Source organism: Pleurodeles waltl, chromosome 6 (assembly GCF_031143425.1).
Source record: "Pleurodeles waltl isolate 20211129_DDA chromosome 6, aPleWal1.hap1.20221129, whole genome shotgun sequence".
NCBI lineage: Eukaryota > Metazoa > Chordata > Amphibia > Caudata > Salamandridae > Pleurodeles > Pleurodeles waltl.
This window is the reverse complement of record NC_090445.1, coordinates 1,406,666,450-1,406,686,829: the sequence shown is the minus strand read 5'-3', so window position 1 is coordinate 1,406,686,829 and position 20,380 is coordinate 1,406,666,450. Positions and strand designations below refer to the sequence as shown.

General features: G+C 47.4%; 1 protein-coding gene across 1 annotated transcript in view; it reads left to right on the top strand.

Moving 5' to 3' along the window:
- Window positions 1-20,380, top strand: part of LOC138300897 (protein-arginine deiminase type-3-like) — a 385,604-nt gene that overhangs the window by 286,825 nt on the left and 78,399 nt on the right. Inside the window, exon 10 of the mRNA XM_069240756.1 lies at window positions 7,721-7,828. Within this exon, the coding sequence (XP_069096857.1) occupies window positions 7,721-7,828 (108 nt within the window). The remainder of the gene's footprint in view (window positions 1-7,720; window positions 7,829-20,380) is intronic.

Below are 20,380 nucleotides of genomic sequence, written 5' to 3'. Positions count from 1 at the left end.
AGGGGAAGCGATCCCCTTCCATCCCTGCCCACAGGAGGGGGGTGTTTGGCCCTTGGGAGGAGCGCCAGCGCTCCCCCCGAGGGCCCATGGGACGACAAGCTGGTCTCGTCCTCGGCACCGAGGGCGAGACTAGCTCGTCCTGGGCACCCTAGGGGTTAAACAAAAACCCAACTCCGTCCATGAGAATAATGAATCACTCAGAATCTGAATTTCGATTGGCCTTGCAAGTCCCTCAGACTTTGACTATCACCATTCCCACCTGCTGCAACTTTGATGTTCTAGATCTCTTTTGTCTATTGGCTTAAGATCACATTTTGTTTTCTTTTCTGCATCTCCAGGCCCCACCTCATATAGCAAATGCAGATTTGGCTTGTAAGGAGCAGTGGATTTATGGTTTATACATTTCTTCCAAGCCTTAACTCTGACTGAGAAACTTCGGTGGTGGGGCATGGGGTGTTTTGGTAGTCCCTCAGTGTTTGGCAGATTGGTAAATGAGTGGTGGTGGTTACTTGAAGAGGATTATTAAGAGTGATCATAAACCTTTTGGTAACACCATTGGCTTAGGGCCAGAGTAGTGTGATTAATTTTCTTTGTACTTAAATTCAAATGGATTGCAAAATATCAGCATTTCCTTGTGTTGAATGGGTGGGTACCTGTTGTCAGGCTTGAATATTGAAGGTATTCCAAAAGTGGCAAAACTTTTGCTCAGTGCTGGAACTCTGATATCTGCAGAATTGCTGGTAGCAGGCATCATCTCCTGAAACAAGAACACTCATCACTCACCATTATGAGGTTCTGTCCAGTGTGCAGTGGGTCCAAATAAATCAATGGATATTTCATACCAAACCTTCTGATGCAGTGTGGATATTTAAAGGGACCCTGGAACGCAATATGTCCCCAGGACCTGTCAGATGTGATACACACCTACCACTCTCTCAATGATGGTGTCAAGTGCCAGAAACTAGAACCTTCGATACAGGAGGTGTTTGATACATTCCATGCCTTGCTGGCTCATGTGGGATAAACCAACCAAATGTCAAGGTAAAACCAGGTGTGCCCCACGAAGTACAAGACCAGTGCAGTGTTTTGCAAATTCACTGTGGAAACTTCTAAAAAGGCCCAAGGTTTTCCACTCAACGTTAGGTATTCTGTGGGTGCATCTAGGTCTCTGCATTGCTGTCTCAAGAAGACTAGCTACTACTTGTGTTCAGCTTTTCTTTTTAGAGAGACTGGGCAAGCCTATTGAAGGTACAGATTGCTTTGTTTCGCAGAAGGCCAGTGGAAATCTTGACTCAGTCAGCTGGCTTTTGTCTTTTCCTGGTAGATGTATTATTTTAAACTTGAAGTCTTGTAACTGAAGCCCGACCCCACTTCTTAATTCAAGTGGGAAATGTTGCTTTGATTTCCCAAGCATGGTGAGTAGGACCTGATGGTCCATAATGACAGAAAATGCCTCACTGCAGACAAGCAAGTGAAAATGTTCGCAGGCGCACACAAAGGCTCAATGATCTTTTTCGGGTGATAGTAGGCTTGTACAGGATTTATTAGGCTGTGGCTGGTGCATGTGGTAAGGAGCTTCAAAATGTGTGTCTTTCTAGCTTGGGTGGCACTCAAGCCTGTTGGGCTGGTATCCACTACAATCAGTATGTAGATAGGAGGATCAGGTAGGTCAGATCCTGTGCCTTTGAGATTTTGGCATGACTGACTTGAAGGCTTTGTGACAGTTAAAGGTCCATTCAAAAGGAGTTACTTTCTTTGTCAGTTGTCCCAGTAGAGCGCTGATGATAGCAAAATCAGAAACGCATCTGACACAGTAGCAGGTTTAGATAGATAGGAGCCTAGTTCAGATACATTTTGAGGAGCTGGCACAGATGTAAGAATTGTGATTTTGTCTGGTTCGGGGCACATGGCATCAAACAAGACATTGTGCCAATAGAACTTCAAAAAAGAGTCTTAATAAAATGACATTTGCTGTCAGGGTTTTATCAGGGTCATGTCGTGCTCCTTCTTTGAGGTGCCAAATACCAGAATGTCATCACTGTAGTTCAGGCAGTTGGGTAACCTTGAATAAAATGGCGGATTTCCTCCTGTAAAATGTCAACAACCAAGGAAATCTGAAACTGTATGTGTTTATATTTAAATAGGTCACATGTTTTATCAAATGTGGTAATGTATCAAAAGTTCTCTTCTAGATGGTGGTGATCTTTATTTAGATTCAGGATTGAGTAGAATCTCGTCCCATTCAACTAATGTATCATGTCTTGGATTCAGGGTGCTTGTTGAATCTCTGCCTGGATTGCAAGGTTTGGGTACCACATTTCTACAGTGATGCAAAATTGTTGCCCTGACTGATGATGGATAGTTCCGCTTGGAAGCAGCACGGTTGCTACCTGGTGTGAAGGTCATTGCCTTGCTCATAGGTTGAGTATGAGGAACAACCAACAAGACACTTCTAACTAAACCAACCAGGCTCTAAAACCTTAGACAGTGCATTCACATTCTCTATCTGAAAATGTGTATAAAAGTGGGATCAACTTAGTCTACTTTGTTCTAGTTCTGTGTTCTTCATAAACATGCCAGGAGTCCCCTCCAGAGTACTCAAACAACTGCTTTTGACACAAGAATGCCCCCCGGCATGGTATATAATTGCGTTCCTCTTCGTGAGTGCTCCACTGCGAGTATCTGGTATCTTGTGTTTTGTCTTTAGTCCCAGCCTCATTCTAACCTAGTGTGAATGTGAAGGCCTAGGCCGGTCCCTTGACATGAGTGGTGTCCTAGACCTCTCCTGGAACCTGAAGGAGTGTACCAAGCATGCCCTTATGTGTTTTACAGTGGACTTCCATTCCTTTCATGGCTTTAGCACATAGAGTGGTAGCAGCCTACTGCGTTTTGTGAATCATTAGTTCTTGCCAGACTATTTTATCTGTTTCACTGATGTGGAGGCCTACTGTCCCATTCATATAAAGTTCTGCTTTTGTAGGTTTACCCTGGTTCTAGCAGTAACATCCTAGTGCATGTCATGTGTTTGTGCGTAGCCTATGTTGTGCATGCACTGTGTGGATGAGTAAACTAGAGTATTTGAGGACTGTGGGTTCCATTTTGGAATCCCCAAGCTTACGCATGTCCACAAAATGGGAAGTGAGGTTGTCTTTCCAGAGAGTGTAAGTGTATTGCTAACATTTATAAATGTGGAGGGAGAAGACATAGGGGCTAAAATGAGGAATTCAATTAGATTTTCATGCTGAAAGGGGCTGCTGATGTGGTAGATAGTTGTGTGGTGGGTGGAACTGTAGTCCCATTAGTGTGGCAGGTGTTAGCCAGATTCAAAATGATCACACCTCTTTTTGCCTCTGTTGTGGATGCTCCAAATTGGAGATGATCTTGTTGTGAGCAGCACCTCTCTGCACACAAACTGCCTGAAAGACAGCAGGGATAGAACACATGAAAGAAAAAACAATCAAAACTGGTTCTGAGACTACAGACGGAGACTACACACCCTTTGCTTTGACTGTATTAAAGAGGGAGTTGCTGACCTACTTGTTTTGTTCCAGTGCCAATCTCTCTTTGACCAATGAAGGGAGTGCTCTGCAGAGTACTCAGAGGACTACTGTTCAACCAGAGCTGGTGTCTCCCTGACAGCAGCTTCCCTCGGGTGAGGGGACAACACCTAGACTCTGACCATTAAGGGAGCACTATCTCCCTTTTCTGAAGCACCTAGAGGATGTCCTACCTGAGAAGAAACAGAAAAGTGTGTCAACCATACATGAGATATAGTGGACCAGGTGAGCAGAAGCAGCTGATCCTGGACTTGAGGATATGTCTGCCTACAGAGACAGGAGCACAAGACTCCCTTTCATAAAAGGCCTTCATTGTATCCCTGCCCCGAGCAAATTATACTGTTTTAACCTCAGACTTGTACCTAAGGGCCTGCACTTTGGCCCTTCCTTGAAGTATGTCTAATCAGACTACACCACTGTGATCCTACAGCAGTCTACCATATGGCACGTCTATGAAGAGTGCCTGATGGGATAATAACACTGCGATCTAGAGCATTGTGCCCAGAGGACTGATCTGCTCTAAACCAAATTATGGCTGAAGCACACTGTACCGCTGTGACAACTGCCTGGACCTGTGTGGATTGCACCTCTGTCCCCTTATTATGGGCTGACTTGGAGATTCTGACAACGGAGTGCCTGTGGCACTGCCCCTACAAACCACTGCCAGACTCACCACAAGCAGGCCCTCAAACAACTAGAGACCATCAATATTGCCAAAGTCTCCTTGCCAGAACAGTCTTGAGATGGCGACTTCCGAGGACTGGACATGAGTGCCAAAACACGCACAGCTGGAGCATCTCCTCCGAGAGTTGGATGGAGAACTAGATGCATGCTGCAGGTCCCTTCTGTAACTGACACTTCTGAAGATTCTCATTGATGATACATGAAGAATGGGACTGAGACTTTTAACTGAGCGCACAAACTCTGAAAGAGGGTGGTAGTACTGCATCTGTACCCGAAACCTGTATTATCATATTCAACTCTGAGTCTATGAGGGAGAAGGGAGGGGAAGGTGAGAAGGAGTGCACCCTCTTTCCTGGGTATGCTAACACCTGTCCCAGTGGGGTTTGTACTTGAATATTGTAGTGTATAATATTTCGTATTTTGAGTGTATTAAAGTGCTTTATTTTTATAAATGTTAAGCGCTGGGCTGGAAAATCAATTATTGTACTGCTGTGTTATTGAGTTCGGAGCTTGAAGCACCCCCACACTACATTCCTGAAAAGCCTGTGATGCTTGTTATCGCTACCACTGAGAGACAAGTGTTGAAGAAGTTGTACTAGGCCTTTGTTTCCAAAGTGATTATAGCATGGACCCCAAGACATCAGAAGCAAATGAACCAGACCTCACAGCTGATGCCCAGTATTCCCTTCTTACCTGGTGGCCTCCTAAATGGTTCTGACAACTGCTCTGTGACCAGGACTGATGATCAATATAGAGCGATCTACCCAAATAACCCTACTATACCTGGGCGGAAAATAACATTATATGAACACAAATGGTCAAATAGTAGGAAAAAATCTGAACCTAATTTACATTCAATGAAACCCTTAATCAATCATTGGAAATGCAATTTAATTACACAATTCATTAGTTAATTTATCCAGAAAAAGGACAATCAAAAACATTGATATAAAATCACCATTTACACATATAAACGAAGCTATACAAAAACATACTGCAAAAACATAAATGTCAAAAAATTCTTCATTGCTCTCCTTGTTTAGAGACAATGTGGTTGTTACGCTAAAATTCTTTATATCTCTTGCGACTTTAGTGATCTTTTGATTAACTGTATGATTTTTTTAAATCTATAATCATTTATTCACACTATCCAAAAGTTGTTCTGCATTCTGAATCGTATTGTCGTTAGAAATCTCCTGTTCCAATTCTTCAATTTCTTTTAGTTCTGCTTCACTGACCCTTAAAGCGGTTTCTAAAGATAAAACTAACAAATATCTAGAACATTTAGTTCCAAATCCACTGAGTTGAGATAAACATGCCTCTGATCAGAGAATACTGGAATTATGCTAAATGAATCTCATAAGGGTGGATGACCCCCAAATCTATATGTTTATATCACATGTTGCTGTAGATCACATTCTGCACACTCCTGCCATATGCTGTTAGGTATGTGTGTTTGCAAGTTGGTTTTGTTCAAAGATGTTTTTGCTTGTGTGATGCCTCGTGATTCCTCCCATTTGTCCTCAATGCACCAAGAAAAAAGCTCCACCTTAGACTGTGTGTTCCCCCAATGGTTGAGAGTAGTGTGTGCAGCAAGTGTATATATCTGGTACATTTGATCATTTCCTGGGAAGTGGGTGGGCGCATGGGAAATTAAAGCACTACAAGCCACACCTGAGAGTTACAGAGTAAGTAAAATGTTACTTCTCTTAGGAGATCACACTATGCACCTTTGCATTTCTGCTTCTTATCTTGTTGCAACCACCACCTAACCCACACACAGCAGGGGTATGTCTCCTCCCTGCTCAGCAAGTAGTTCTCAGGACATGCGGGTAATAAGGGTTTGCCTTATGGAAACTGGAGAAGTGAAGCTTTTGATTTAGCATTCTCGTACTCATCCATCCAGTGGCGTAGCTTCAGGGATGTGTGTGGGGTGTTACACTCCCTAACAAATGTAACTTGTGATAAATAGTTGGGTACAGGGGCTTTTAGTCAGGTATGATGAGGTGTCATGTCAGATTTCACCATGAAATTTACACACGCAAACAAAAACACCCACACACTCTCTCCCTGAATCTGTTTGGGAATACTTCAAAATTGTTGTTTATTTCACAAAATAATGTGCTTTCTCTCACTTAGTGTCCCTACCAATCTGCATTCCTCTCCCTTTCTGCTGCCCCTAAGCCCCTCTTGTGCGTCAATTGTCATATGATGTATTTCAACATTATGGCCCTCTTTACAACCTTGGCGGTCGGACGAGGCCAACCGCCAAGGCTTAACCACCAGTCGGCCACCCATGCGTCCGGAAACCCGCCGTCTGCATTTGGACATCCCCGCTGGGCCGGCAGGGATGTCGGCCGTAACATTGCAGCTGGCTCCTAATGGAGCCGGCGGCAATGTGGCGGTGCGGCGGGTGCAGCAGCACCCATCGCGCTTTTCACTGTCTGGCGGGCAGACAATGAAAATCACAATGGGGCTGTGCGTGGGGCCCCGCGACTCCGCTTACCGCCAGCCTTTCCATGGAGGTGTCTACCACCATGGACAGGCTGGCGGGAAGGGGAGTCAAAATCCCCAGGGCAGTGCTGCAAGCAGCCCTGCCCTGGTGGATTCTGACCGCCGGGACAATCATGGCGGTAAAACGCTGGTCCTGGCAGTCTGACCGCGGCTCTACCGCCGCCGTCAAAATATGGCAATTTGTACCGCCATCTTGTTGGGGGCACAATCACCACTTGAACCCTGGCGGTTGTTGACCGCCAGGGTTTAAATGAGGCCCTGTGTGCCAGTGTGAATGTTGCGAAATGTGAAGCTTACCGCCTCCCATCTTACTGACTGAGCTACGCCCCGTCATCCGTGCCATCTGCACTAATCTAGGATTTACCTAATGTAAAAGCATAGAAAATCAACTCATCACGCTCCCTCCCCAGGATACAGTATTTAGTATGACTAGCTTCTGGTAATAACACAAACACAAATGTTTTTAAGAAAAGCCCAGAGATGAACCCACATAACGATATCGACTTGATATCTAACCAATTAATATAATTTTGAAGGTCCTTTCAGTTTCAAGCTTCTGTTTTTCAAAAATCAGCTGTGATTGTTCAGTGAACAGTAGATCCTTATTCTGAGTTCTGTAGGCAGTTGCAAGTTTGAGAGGTTCATTATCTTTGGTGCTACATTAAATAAAGACCAAGGAAGTACAGAGCAAGAAGTGGAAAAGATCACAATTAAAGCGTGCATGCCCTGGACACTTCTGACTGTTTCACCAGTAGTCACGGAAGGCCATTTGACCTTGGCTACAGACTCAAAGGGGACATCGAAATTAGGTGCTTGTTCGCTCTTTGGTACTTTTATAACCGTAATTGTGACCAGAACCACAGAGGCTGAACATGGGTTGTGGCAATGGACCTCTGAGATGTCCTGCTAGATAGTTCATTAAATGTTGTTGAACATCACCGTCTCTGTTCTCGCCCCCAAAATAGGATGAAATGGAGATCGGTTATATTGAGGGCACACGTAAAGGCTTCCCTGTTGTTTTGGACTCACCAAGAAATCGAGGATTGGATTACTTCCCTATTCATAAACTTCTTGTAAGTATCAATTATTTATACACATTTTGGATGTCATGCAATTATCTGTATATGTGTGTGTATATATATATATATATATATTTTTTTTTTTTCTTAGTGAATTGTCCTCCAAGGCAATCTTTGTTCAGCAAGCTAACAGCATTTAAATATTGAGTTGGTGGGATGCATATGTAAGAAGTTGGAACATCCTATCAAGATAAAATGTGCTTCAACTCATGATCATACATGCATTTAAATAATTTTTTATTGGCACTTTCATCATAATAAAACAGTTATCAAAGCATCAGCAGATAAGCGCTTATAACTCGATCTGTCACTAAGCAATGAATACAAGAGGAATGGTATCTTAACAAAAATACAATAAAATAGAAACCATAACGAAGCATCCCGCTGCGTGGGCATTACCCAACATGCTGAAACTCAAAGCGTCACCCCCATCACATGGAAGTGGGCCAGGCCAACAGAGCCCTGCTGTAGACCCTTCGTAGATGAATTCTGCCCTATAAGCATGATCAGCCAATGTGCAACTTGAACCAAGTGAAGAAACTGTCTTGGAAATTGGGATTCTGAGGTAGCTGAGAATGCTCATTATCGTGGTCTATGTTTGTGTAGGAGGAGATCATAAGTCAGGGGCGCAACCATGAAAATAGGAGAGTGTTGGAGTGTCCCAGTGAACACTTCAAGAACATATCGGCTACCTCTGCATCACCTATTGCTAGGGTATCTAGGGAACAAAGTTGTCCTATGTGTGTGATAGGTGCTACGTCTGTATCTCACATGTCCCTTGTGATGGGCAGCCCTGCGACCCAGGCCCCCCTCCGAAAATCCCTGGTGGGTATGACAAAATAGGCTTGTGGTCTAGTGAGAGCATCTACTGCATCGTGTATTTTGAGCACAGAACTATCCCCTAGGGTGGCCACCCTGTCTCTTCCCCCTTTTGTGCAAACCTCACGTCAGGGCATCGTCTTCAGCTGTCATCCACTTAAGAACCAGTCGTATCCAGGTATCAATTGTCGGCAGTTGTGCCGCCATCCATGACATGGCTGTAAGATGCTTAAAAAGGACCACTACAAGATCAGTTAATTTTAGGTTATATTTAGTACCTTTCGTACGCTTAATGACGCCAAGAAAGAAGAGTAAGGGATCTAGTGGGAGCTCCACATCTATCACGCTTGATATGCGTTCCATGACTTGCATCCACACTCTTACCAATGGAAGGCAGTCGCCCACCAGGTGTAGGAAGGTCATGTCTGGGTGCCCACAATGAGGACCTTCTGCTGCCACTCCTGGGAACATCTGATGCAGATGGTGTAGGGTAACGTAGGTGTGGTGTAAATACCTGAACTGTTTGAACGTCAAGTGAGCATTCCAGGATACATGCTTTACCTGCTCAAGTGCCATTCCCCATTGTCTGGCCATCAGAGCTGTCCCTGGACAAACATCCCAGTGGGGCTTGCTGATGAGTGCAAGCTCTGCCTCCGTGGTCTGCAGTGCTGCATATAATACAGTGATGGTCCTTAATCGTAGGCCATATGTCAATATGCACTGCAGCCCCTGATGCAGGCCCGGGCCTTCTGACCTACCATCCATATATTCCTGATCGCCAGCACTTGAGCACTATAGGCCAGAAATTGACTTGCACCCAGTCCACGTCCATCTTGTGAGTCATGAAAGGAATGCAGCTCTTCTTCGGAAAAGGTCACCCACGCATGTCACCCTGGCCTGCTGACAGTGTGCGGGATCACGTGTCTCCATCAGAGCCCTCATCCCTGGCACACTCCAGAGTGGCAGTTGCGGGGCATAAGGTGGCACACCCTGCCTCATTTGGATGTATCTATTCCTGCATTGTTTAGCAATACACACCAGTCTGCCCGCCCCCTGGGGTGGGCAACCAGGAGTCCACAACCAGTCCAGTAGCTCTACTCCAACTCCTTCTCTGATTAGTTTGCCCTCGCCTGGCGCATCCCTCACCAGCCAACGCATGGGCCATTGCAGTTGCAAAGCATAATTCAAAATCAAGTACCCCCATGCCCCTCTCTGTCACTGGGTACTGGACCATCCGTATAGCTACTCGTTTACATACCATGCCCCTAATTAAATATGAGATGATCCTTCTTAATTCAGAAAAGAAGGCCTTGGCAAGCATCACAGGTATTGTGGCAAAGAAATAAAGGAGCTGTGGTAGTATCAACATTTTTGCTATGGATGTGCGGCCCATAGGTGACAAGGGCAAGCACGTCGAAAAGCCCAGAGATTGCCACAGGGCTGTCAGAGCTTTGCCGTGGTTACTGTCCACCAGGTCCCTGTCAAAGTGCTAGACATTCATCCGCAGGTACTGAGATGTTTAAAAAAATCAGGGTAACCGGGAGGCCAGCGGGTCTGTCACATTTATACGTTCCACCTTCCTTAGAGGGAAGACACAAGACTTACCACTGATTGATTCAGAGCCCTGTCATATCAACAAAATGATCTGACAGATCTTATAATGCAGGCAGTGTCCTAAGATGGTCCCAAAAGTACTCTAGCATGTGATCTGCGTATAGCAAGACTATGTGCCAGGTGGGGCCAACTGCTCCTACCCCTCGCTCGCAACAGGGCAGCCAGTGGATCCAAGGCCAAGGTGAAGATAGTGGAGGAGAGGGAGCAGCCATGTTGTAAAAAAACTGTAAACTTCGTACTTGTATAGCGCACTACTCACCCGTTAGGGTCTCAAGGCGCTGTACGCATACCGCTGTGGAACCCCTCCTGGCTTTTCCCTGTGAGGTGCCCACTCCTGGGCAACCTCCAAGGTGAAGCCAGGCATCCCAGCGCTGTTGGGGCCGTTGTGGAGATTAAGCAAGCTATTGCCCAGAGTTACAGAGTGGGACCCATGAATTAGATTAGGCACCGATGCGAGAATTATCAGGTCCGAGGAAATTGAGCCCAAGACCCGCTGAGGCAGGAATTGAACCCTGGTCCCGGGCCAGATTTCTGCATCAGGGTCTACCGCTCTAACTATTGAGCCACACTTCCACATATGTTGGATATCTCTGTCTAAGGCAAACTGACTCATCCTAGGAACTCGGGCCCCATTTGTATCCCTTCTAGGACCAGCAGAAGTTATGACCACCCCAGGGTATCAAAAGCTTTGTCAAAGTCCATGGAGGCCGCAATTGGGAACTCCCCGGACTCCTCTACCGCATCCATGGTATGACACAGCCTACGGGCATTAGATGAAGTGGCTCTGTGTGGAATGAAGCCCCCTGGTCGGGGTAAACTACCGTCTGGAGGATCGGGAGCAAACAATTCCCCAGTACTTTACTCAAAATGTTATAGTTAATATTTAACATCAATAAAGGGTTATATGAACTCACCTCCAGGAGGTCCCTGCCCGCCTTGGGCAGAACCTCTATTAGAACTTTGACTAGAGAGGCCGATAGCCTGTCTCCTGATATATTGCCAGCAATTTGGATGGCATTGTGGTTCAAAAGAGTTGTGTAAAATTCCATCCCAGGACCTTGTTCCGAGCCATCTGGCATATCAACACCTGTATCTCTTCAAGCTATAAAGGATGTTCAAGTTCCTGCAGCTGCAGCGAATTAAGTTAGTGTAGAACATCTTCCGTAATTAAATGTTGCAGGTGGTCTGGGGCCAGGTTCGGTGGGGGTAATACAATGTTTCATAGTACTGAGCTGTAGGAAAGTATCCTCTTTCTTGACATTGTTACCCCTTGACATTGTTCTGCCTATTGTCAGCATGTTTGACTGTATCTACTGGCTTCCTGCTAATCAGGACCCCACTAGTTTTTCTCTCTCCTCTAAATTGTACAATTTTCTTCCCACAGTTTGCATACTGGTCCCCCCATGTAAGTCCCTAGTGTATGGTACGTAGGTACCCAGGGCATTGGGGTTCCAGGGGATCCCTATGGGCTGCAGCAGTTCTTCTGCTACCAATAGGGAGCCCATGCAAAGGGTTCTGCAAGCCTGCCATTGCTGCCTGCATGAAACGGGGAATGCAGGTCACTACACCAGGTCACTTTAAGTCACCCCTATGGTAGGCCCTCTCAGCCCAGAGTGCAGGGTGCAGGTACCTGTGTGTGAGGGCACTCCTGCACTAGCAGAGGTGCCTCCACAAACTCCAGATCCACTTCCCTGTACTTCGTGAGTGCGGGGATACCATTTTACGCATGTACTGGACATAGGTAACTACCTATGACCAGCTACATATGGTACCTCCAAACCTCTGCATGTTTGGTATCAAAAATGTCAGAATCATACCCCAATATTGTCGCAAGTATTGGAAGTATGATCCCATGCACTCTGGGGGATCCCTCAGAGGACCCGCAGCTTTGCTACTACCAGTCTTGCAGGGTTTTCCAGGCAGCCCAGCTGCTGCAACCCCTCAGACAGGTTTCTGCCCTCCTGTCGCTTGATCTGATCAAGCCCAGGAAGGCAGAACAATGGATTTCCTTTGGGAGAGGGAGGTAACACCCTTTCCCTTTAGAAATAGGTGTGACTGGCCTGAAGGGGTAGCCTCCCCAAGCCACTGGTTTTGCTTTGAATGGCTCATTTGGTACCCTCCACGCATAAACCCATCCACACCGGTTCAGGGACCCACAGTCCCTGCTCTGGCATGAGAATGGACAATGGAAAGGGGGGGTGACCCCTCCCTTATCCATCACCACCAGAGGGGTGGTGCCCAGAGCTCCTCCAGAGGGTCCCTGGGTTCTGCCATCTTGTTTCCAAGGTTGACAGGGAACCTGGGGAGCATCTGAGTGGCCAGGCAGGTGACATCAGAGCTACCTCCTGATAGGTGCTTTCCTGGTTAGGTGACCAATCCCCCTTTCAGGACTATTTAGGGTCTCTCTCTTGGGTGGGTCCTCAGATTCGGCTTGCAAGATTCCAGCAGGACTCCTCTGCAACCTCTGCTTTGACTTCTGGCTACTGGAACCGCGACTGGACCCTCCAGTAACTGACAAATGTTGCTGCAATTAAGAAGACTCTTCTGCAACATTTTTTTCTACGTCTCCTGCCAGCTTTGCAACATTTCCCCAGCCATGCATCCTCAGAAGACTGCAACTCTTCAGCCTGAACAAGAAGACAAAAGAATCGCCCTTGCAGTAAAGAAGTCACTTCCCTGCAACCGCAGGCACCTACAGCAAGCATCGACCGGCTGCGGGGAGCTCCTCATCTTGAGCTGCCTGGATCCTGCATCACAGGAGGTGGTCCTGAGTAGCCGTCTTGGTCCTCTCTGCCAGCTGTCCAACTTTGGTGGAGGTAAGCCTTTGCGTTCCCACGCAGGACAGTACCCCCGTGCACTGCGGCTCTTGCAGCTGCCAAGGTTTGTTTGCATCTCCTTGAAGGGATCTTCAGGCGACGTGTAGCTCCAGCCCCCAGCACTACTTCCTACAAAGCACAGCCTCCTGCGGCATGGGATCCCCTTTTGTTGTGCTCCATGAGCTTCTTCTGCGACTCCTGTGTCCCCATCCTGTGGCACTCCTGTGGATGCGGCCTCTCCTCCTGAGGACTCTCCGAGGCGCTGAGGGTCCCCTGTGACTCCCTCTCCTGGATTGAGACCTCCTGTGCCTTGCTGGTCCCCAGCAGCACCTCTTTTCCACCAACCACGAGTTTGCCTTTGCCAAGGCTTGTTGGTGGAATTCCTAAACCGATGCAATCTTTCTTCCAGCATGGGGCTTGATCTGCATCCATCAGGAACTCTTCTCTGGCCCCAGGGTTGCAGTGCTGACCTGTTCTTCATCACAGCAACCAACTCCTACATCCACAGCTTGGTGGGTAGTAGTCTCTACTACTCCTGGACTCCACTGTGACTCTTGGACTTGGTCCAATCACTCTACAGGTCTTCTTTCTTCAGGGATCCACCTCTGGTTTTCTTGCAGTCTTGTCTGGGTGTCTTCTTTTTCTTCTATTCTTCCTTTTGGGTGGTTTGGGGAACATCCAGTGTTTTACTCCTCCATTCCTGGTCGCTGGGGGGGTACTGTGTTACTTACCTCTGTGGTTTTCTAGTACTCCCAGCTCCCCTCTACATAGTTTACTTGCTTAAGTGGGAGTACCTTATTCGCATTCCATTTTTTAGTATATGGTTTGTGCTCCCCCTAGGTTCACTATTGGTTATTACTGTTTGCACTGTTTTCTAACCTTTCTATGCCTGTTTCTGATTACTAGTTTATATATTTAGTGTATTACTTACCTCCTAAGGGTAGGTTACCTCTTCTAGTATTTTTTGGTGATTTTTTTCCAAAAATAAAGTACCTTTATTTTTGTACAACTGAGTGTTTTCTTTCATGTGTGTAATTGCTGTGTTTCTACAGTTGTATTGCATGCGCTTTGCATGTCTCCTAGATAAGCCTTGGCTGCTCATCCACAGCTACCTCTGGAGAGCCTGGCTTCTAGACACTGCCTACCCTTCACTAAGAGGGGATACCTGGACCTAGTATAAGGTGTAAGTAACATAGGTATTCACCACACACCAGGCCAGCTTCCTACATGGGCAAAGACCTCACATATCGCTGCCTGGGAGTTCACAACCTCACCCGTTGAAGTGTATATCACCCCTCTGATAGTCCCAGGGACCTCAGACTGCAACAGCCACGCCAATGTGCGGCCATACTTGTCTCCATCTGCGATCAGCTGTGCTAAATAAGTCTTATAATCAAAGTGCTGTAGGAGGTGCGCCTCCTCTCTATGTTGACTACGCAAGTCTTGCGGCCATGCCTGTGCCTGGACTGAAGTCACTGCCTCCAGTTCCATGGACCGGAGCTGCATCTCTAGCGACAATATGCTGTGAAAATGGGATGCCAGCCCCCTCATGAAGTCTTAATTCAATGCGCCTGTATAATCACTTTCATAGCATCCCAGTCAGTGTTCTTGGATCCTGTGGAGCTCTCGTTTTCCAAGTACCGAAGCAAGTGGGCACTGATTGTCACCCTTTATGTCACATCTAGAAGAACTTCAGTCTGTAAGCGTCAGGTTGGTATTGGCACTCTGTCCTCTCCCCAGTGAAGGGATACCTTAAGTGGGCTGGGGTCCGACAGTACCCTCACCAAATATTCTGGGCTCTGCACACTGGGCCAGAGCCGACATTACACAAGAATAGTCTAGCCTAGTGTGTACCTGATGACCCGGTGCGTAATACGAGTAGTCTGGGTACCTCCGGTGACCCAAGCGCCACACATCACGTGATTGTGACATGTCTGCCTACTACCTGAAATGTCTGGATGCCTGTAAGCCATGCATTCCAGGCAAGCAGGGTAGCAACCGGTCTAGGTCCATACAGTGCATACAATTAAAATCCCTGACCCAAATACTAGGCACCCGGGGATCTCTGAGTTGATCTGGGGACAAGGAATGTAAGAAGGCTCCCTGAAATGTGTTTTGTGCATAAAGTGAAACTATTGATAATGCATGCCTATCCATTGTGCCCTCCAATAATATAAACCAGCCCTCAGGGGTCCACCGGTTTCCTATCCTGAATAAAAGGTAATCCCGGTGCTATACAGATCAGAACCCCACTGGCAAAGGTAGACTACCTAGTGCCGAACACCTTCTCACTCCAGCATCTGGATACCTTTTGAAACTTGGGGGCAGTAAGGTGCATCTCCTGCAAGCAAAGGCTGTGTATGTGTCTGCATCAGAGGTAAGCATAGATTCTGTGGCAGTGAATAGGAGTTGCCATACTCCTCACATTTAACGTCAAGGTATTATAAGAGATGTCCCTCCACCTGGATCCGGTAGAGTAACTAGACCCCATATGCATTTCCATGCGCCCCTTCTCCTCCCCATTGTCTCATTCCATCCCAGTGTAAGTCAGTGAACAAAAGATAACAGTAACACCCTCACCCTTGCCTTGGACACTAACCAGCATTGTGCCAGAATATCCCAAACAAAACATGTGATAACTACCACGTAAATTAGATGCTAAGCAGTCCTTGTGGAAGTCTTTGGTGTGTCAGGCCAAGAGGTGTATGAAAGAACAAACCTGTTCCCGCAGGCCCTGGAGATTGCATAGCCCAACCCCAAGAGGCATACTCAGTTTAATGTGTACCCACATCATTCTCGGTGATGTCATCCATCTGTCTAATAGCTCCCCTAATGTAAGCCAGGTGCAAAGCACTCACCAATGTGCCTAAGATGTCAGTTCAGACATCCCTCTGCGGGGTGACTTCAATGAAGCAATAGTGGAGTCATTGTCTACGGCCATTGAGCCTAGCCTCCCTGATGCAGAGTCCAGGTCCATGTCAAGCCCCAAACCCTTAACCTTTTACACCCGCACTGCGAGATCTGTGCAAACGCCAACACCCACTCCCTGGCAGCCTTTGTCTCTGATGGGTGTGATTGGCTTCAGCGTGGGTGGAGGCGACACCCAGACCTCCCATCGGACCAGCCACACAGATCTTCGTCTTTTGAGACCCGCAGTCAACCAGGAATACGGGGTGCTCTTTCTACAGAGAGAAATCTAGGCACTCAACCAACCAGGACTATCTGTGAAAGCCATTCTTCCAAAAAGTGTTCCATGTTGGGGCTCTCTGCCTTCTTAGGCAACCCCTGAAATCAGACATTATATCTCTCTGAGACATTACATCCCTGATTTGTTACATCTTGACCTCCCTTCTGCTTCTTCAGCTATCAGCTAAAGTTCTCAGACCTCAGCCTGCAGGGCCCTAAGCTGATCTTGTACTGTCTTCACAGTGGGTCGTAGGGAAGTGAGCGTCAATTCTGCTGCATCCACTCTTTCCACCAGTTTGGCAGGGTCTGCCTGCAGGCGGCCGGTCTCAACCTGGATAGCCCCGAGCTGGGACTTCATGGCCGCCTTAGAGAACTGATTGGTCTTAGTACTTTACCAAACATCGTTGTGGGCTTCTTGAGCATAGATTCCAATTGACAGATCGGGTCTATTGGTGCCATGGAGACCACCAGCATAGCCATTATCAACTTCTAGTGAGGTGAAGATTTGGATGCCTTGGCCTGACCATGTCCCCTACATCACTGTACACAGTTTACAGCATTCCAGCTCAAGAAATCACTGACCCTGGGGCCCCGCTCTGACCCTCTGCCAGGCAGACCAGTGGGCCAAATGAGGAGGTCACCCACTTCCTTCAGGACACCCACGGCATCAAGGTATGAGCACACTTATAACGACTGGTAGTAGTGTAGTGTCCATTCAGAGGTCAGAAGTGGGAGCACATGGATTTAGGCACAGAACCACCTGGTGGCAGCTGTCACTTCGGGCGAGGTCCCCACCACGGGGAGGCATGTCACTCACTGCCCCCGTAGGAGTCACACTCCAGATACACAGACCCCGGTCCCCTTGGGTGGAGGAATCAAGACTCACCTCGCTCCTTTTTGGAAGTGTGTAGCTAAGGTGCGTGAGGCATCCAGGTTGGGTGCACAGCCTTCAAACCCTCCAGGAGGACCAACACCCTGCAACCTCTATTGTACCAGGGAGTTCAGGGCACCAGAGACATTCAGGGCCTCAGTCACAGTCTTCCAAGTAGCAGTCTTTGTCCTCCAGGGGGTGTGATGCCACTCCGGATTTGAGTTAGGTGCCTCTGTTCCCAGGATGGCCCTGCACAGGACTCACAGGCCCAAATAGCTCTTCCTTTTCGGGCACCAAGCACCTCAACGCTCCCTGGGCCCTCGTTTTGCTCCACCTCTCTCGCCTGGGCCCCCCAGTTGCTCCGGCCTCCCCACATGCCAACTTCCTCCTCGCTGCTTGCAGCCCCCAATGGGAGACGTCAGGATGCCAGATCTCCCTGGGTCCCAGTCGCTGTGGCCCCTATTGACCCTGGAGTCCTGTCGGCTTAAGCCCCCACATGCCTATGGTTCACTGTTTCCACTCACCCACTGCCCGCCAGTGGGGAGAGCCCAGCTTGGGCACAGGCTTCCAGCAGCTCATGAGCTCCACGAGCTGCCCAGTACTTAAAGGCTGGCCACATAGCCTATCACCGCCAGCCGTTCTGCACACTGGACCCCAGGGCTGCCCACTACTCTCAACTTCCATGATGTAGTGTTCTTGTCTTTGCTCGCAGTCTCGCTGCTGGGGATAGGTCCCTGGCCCCCGCCAATGGTTGCAGTGATGGACTCCATTAGGCTGCCAGCTCTGGAGTAGGCTCAAGCCGCTTGGCTCCGCAGAGTAGGCCCTGCTGTCAGGTGTGTGCCTTAAGGCCTCAACGCAGCACCTGTCTCAGTTAAGAGTCGCTGTGCCTCCCAAATTTGCTCGCCTCTATATGGGGAAGTCTCGCTGCCAAGCTGGGGGTGGGTCACTTGTGGGTGAATTCATGCAGAATGGAGTGCGATGCATCTGCGGATGTTGCGGAGCCTCACAGTAATGCGCTTGCTCGTCCCTGTATCTTGACCAACCCCCCTGTAGAATTCCTAACACCACCATTTTTATGCTGCAATTACCTAATTGAATGGTACCCAATTTATCAACCTCGGGAGAAAGACTCTGTTGTCCATGCTGGCTTTTAAACTCCTAACCTACAGGTTTGACTAAGTGTCAACAGGCAGCACCTTGCATAAGGCATCCTTGTAATGTGAATGATAAGATCCTTCCAAAATATGTTGGGCTTTTCCCACCCTCCTGAAAAGTGGCTGGGAGGATATTGTTGGGAGCATGTACTGCCAGAGATCACATGCTCACCATACTCCTGCCATCTGGTGTTTGGAGCGGATGTTGTTTTTCTCCATACCAGTCTTTGTTCTCATTACATCTTGTTATAACTCTTTAGTTTCACAATGTACCAGGACAAATCTTCGACCTCAGATGTGTTTTTTTTCTTCTATGGGTTTGGATGTTCCAGCTTTAGCTGTGAGGTGGTTAACAACTTTTCCATTCCGTCAGTTCCCGTTGCAGAGTATCCCGAGCTGTCATTGGGAGAACCATAAAGAGGAGCATTTGTAACTTGTATCTGGCCCTTTTTTAAGGGTCTCCCCCAGAGTTTTTGCTTTCTGTTGCTGAACCCATTTTTGTAGGCATTAGGACTCTGTACACTTTACCACTGCTAACCAGAGCTAAACTGCTTGTGCTGCCTCTCTAAACCATGGTAATATTCACCTACACATAGATGTCACATTTAATTTATTTTCAAGTCCCTAATAAATGGTTCTACATTAACATGTAAATTTGGTTAATTAAATGCTACCAGTGGGCCTGCAGCATTCATTACACCACCCACTAAAGTAGCCTTTTAAAATATGTCTGAGGCTTGCCACTGCAGCCTGTAGTCAATTTCGACCTGGCAAAATAAAACTTTTACCAGGCCTTAACGTTCCCTTTTAATGCTTATAAGTCACCCATTGGATAGGCCCTAAAAGGCTCACAGAGCAAGGTGCACTGTACTTACAAAGTAAGACATGAGCACATAAGCCCAGCCTGGTGTTTGCACAATGGTGATGACCATCTGTAAACTCTCCCTGCTTCTCACAGCCTCCTCCACCACGAACCGAACACTTCACACCATATTTTGAGAAGGTAACGTTTTCAGCATGACTAACTTGGTCTCTGTATCCCCAGATCGTGAGGAGTCAAGCTTTTCAGCTTACTAGACATTCAAAACCAAAAAAGATCAACTATTGAAGAGAAAGTCATTGGGTTCATTACAATATGTACTGTCAAAACCCCACTGATCTACTTGCAACACTCTGCGCTAAAGAAATAGCTGAAATCCAGAAAATGAAGGCCCATCCAGTATACTGAAGTACACAAAGAACCAAGCCCAACTTCCTCTCCTCTGACATCTGAGACTGGCTCTGATGTCAAACAGAAGCCTAGAGGCCAGAAGGTAACCGCAGGACCCCATGACAAAGACCATGTCCAGAGACGCCAGTACTCAAACCTGTCCACCAGGATCGTTCACAAAGGCAATGTCAGGTAGAGGCTGAGTACTATTCTGTGGAAGAGGGGTGTTGAATGGTTAGACTAGTCACAAAAAGCATTGACCCTTGGATCCAGCTTCTGGCACTGAGCCCTCTCTGCATTCAGAGATCCCTTTGGCTCACTGTATCAGGGGATCCCTTTGATCAGAGGGCTTGGAGCCTCGACTAACAGCTGACCCCAAATCGACCCAGATTCTCAGACCACCCTGCAGCACGATGGTGTTTCACACTCCAAAATGGAAACGTTTTGTGCATTACTGCCTAAACAAATAAATGTAGCTCCTCTAAACAAAGGTGCAGAATTGTATTTGTTACCTGCTGTTCTTAAAGAAAAACAGATTGGTGTATATTTCTGTTAAGCTACATTTTGCGACTGTGGCAACCTACATGCTGGGGAGCACTCGTCCTTAATCAAAATACCTGTTGTGTAAGCCTTCATTGAGGTGTTGAAAATGATTATACCTCCTAGGATTCCACTGGCCCCTAAATGGGACCTGAATGTGGTGCTAACAAGACTTATGGGCCCTCCTTTTGAGCCACTCTTGTGACATGCAGCTCTTCTCCCGGAAAGTAGACTTCATAGTTGCAATCACTTCATTAAGGAGAGTTAGTAAGTTGCAGGCGACTCACCGACGAGGAACCCTTTTCATACATGTTCATAAAGAGACAGTCATCCTCA